Consider the following 1,513-nt stretch of genomic DNA (forward strand, 5'->3'; position numbering starts at 1 on the left):
AAGAACCGGCCTTCATCAGCATCTGACTTTTTTTTTGAATCATATTGACCTCTTTTCTGTACATGTCCATACGCTGACGATCGTTGAGATCACCAGCACCCCAGCCCATCGTGATGCGAGCCAATTTGCCATTTGCATGTTCTTCTTCCATAATAATCTCGTTTTGAGCAATCTCGTCAAACACGGCATCCAAAAACTCTTCCGGTAAATCACTATCGCCATTGATTCCTTTGTTGTTTTTGATAAATGCCGGCTTGTCCATACGGTTTTTGATTTGACTTGAATGTTGATCGGTATTCAACATCATGACAGAAAACGCCAACGTATAGGCTGCATCAGCGTTGGCAAAAACTCCTGGATTGCTTTCACAATACCTATCGGCAAATTTTTCCATCATACGATCAATTTTCTGTGCTTCTCCAGGAAGACGGAAATGTTGTAGAAAAAACCGAAGAGCTGCCACAAAAGCCATACCAGAAAACTCCAAAGCATCTACAAAAGCATGCATAACCTTGATATTGTGTGGGTCGCCCTCGCCAAGATAAATGCCAATAGCACTTTTGCTAAGCTCAGGAGTGGTCAACAAAAATTCTGAAATAGATTCTGGATCTAGTGTAATAAATTTGATGTCGGCAAGAGCTTGAATTCCTTTTTTAGGACTTTGATTAAATATACGCACGGCACGACGAAGCAGCTGTTTGCGAGAAACGACTTGCTCCATATCTTGCTGATTGGTTTCGGCAGGTTTGGATATCAGTCCGTCAACGAATTCTTTCCGAATCGTCTTGTCCATGGTTACAGATAAAAGAGGGTTTCGATTGCCTACAACAACAGTGCGTGCATGGTTTGTGGGTGCCAATGCATCCATAAAAGCAGTAGCTGTATCCGAAAATCCATCTAGAGATTTGGTAGCGCTAGAAGGGCCCGCGTATATTGGCCCACTTTTATCGTTGAGTCCAACCATTGTTAAAGGCTCCAAGCTACCAGCTTGATCAGGATTAGCACTATCACTGCCAGTTTGATCGGTAGACTCAGGCAACAGTTGTGAAATGTCATGGTTTTGGACTATAGGCATATCTTGTGGTAAAGGTTCTTGACACCATGTATCCAACGATTGGATCGCAGCAACCAATGCACACAGTCCTTTAATCTTGAGTTTCTGGTCTTGTTCGCGAATTAGCTCAGCCTTGGAATCAAGCCCTACAGCAAATCCAACAATTGCAAACGAAGAGTGGGATGCGGATTTAGACGACAAATCTGCTCTTCCCTGAGTGATTTTGGCACAGATATTAATGATTTTTTCAAATACAGAACTAGTGGCCATATCACAATCGTAATTCACATATAAATCTACAAGGGTTTGTGGAGTTTCACAGATTTTAACTAGACCTTGAAGAACAATACTTTTTTGTTTATAAGTCGAGTTGCCCATTTCAAGAATCTGAAGATAGATGGTGGATAATAAAACTTCCACTTCCACTTTGAGCTTGTCGCGATAGTATCGGATGACAAG

The 1,513-nt window shown here is 41.8% G+C and overlaps 1 protein-coding gene across 1 annotated transcript in view; it reads right to left on the minus strand.

Moving 5' to 3' along the window:
* Nucleotides 1–1,513, minus strand: part of BATDEDRAFT_35363 (uncharacterized protein) — a gene marked incomplete at its 5' end in the record, with an annotated part of 6,711 nt that overhangs the window by 3,239 nt on the left and 1,959 nt on the right. Inside the window, one exon of the mRNA XM_006679915.1 lies at nt 63–1,350. Coding sequence (XP_006679978.1) covers nt 63–1,350 — 1,288 coding nt within the window. The remainder of the gene's footprint in view (nt 1–62; nt 1,351–1,513) is intronic.

This window comes from Batrachochytrium dendrobatidis (genome assembly GCF_000203795.2).
Source record: "Batrachochytrium dendrobatidis JAM81 unplaced genomic scaffold BATDEscaffold_8, whole genome shotgun sequence".
NCBI lineage: Eukaryota > Fungi > Chytridiomycota > Chytridiomycetes > Rhizophydiales > Batrachochytrium > Batrachochytrium dendrobatidis.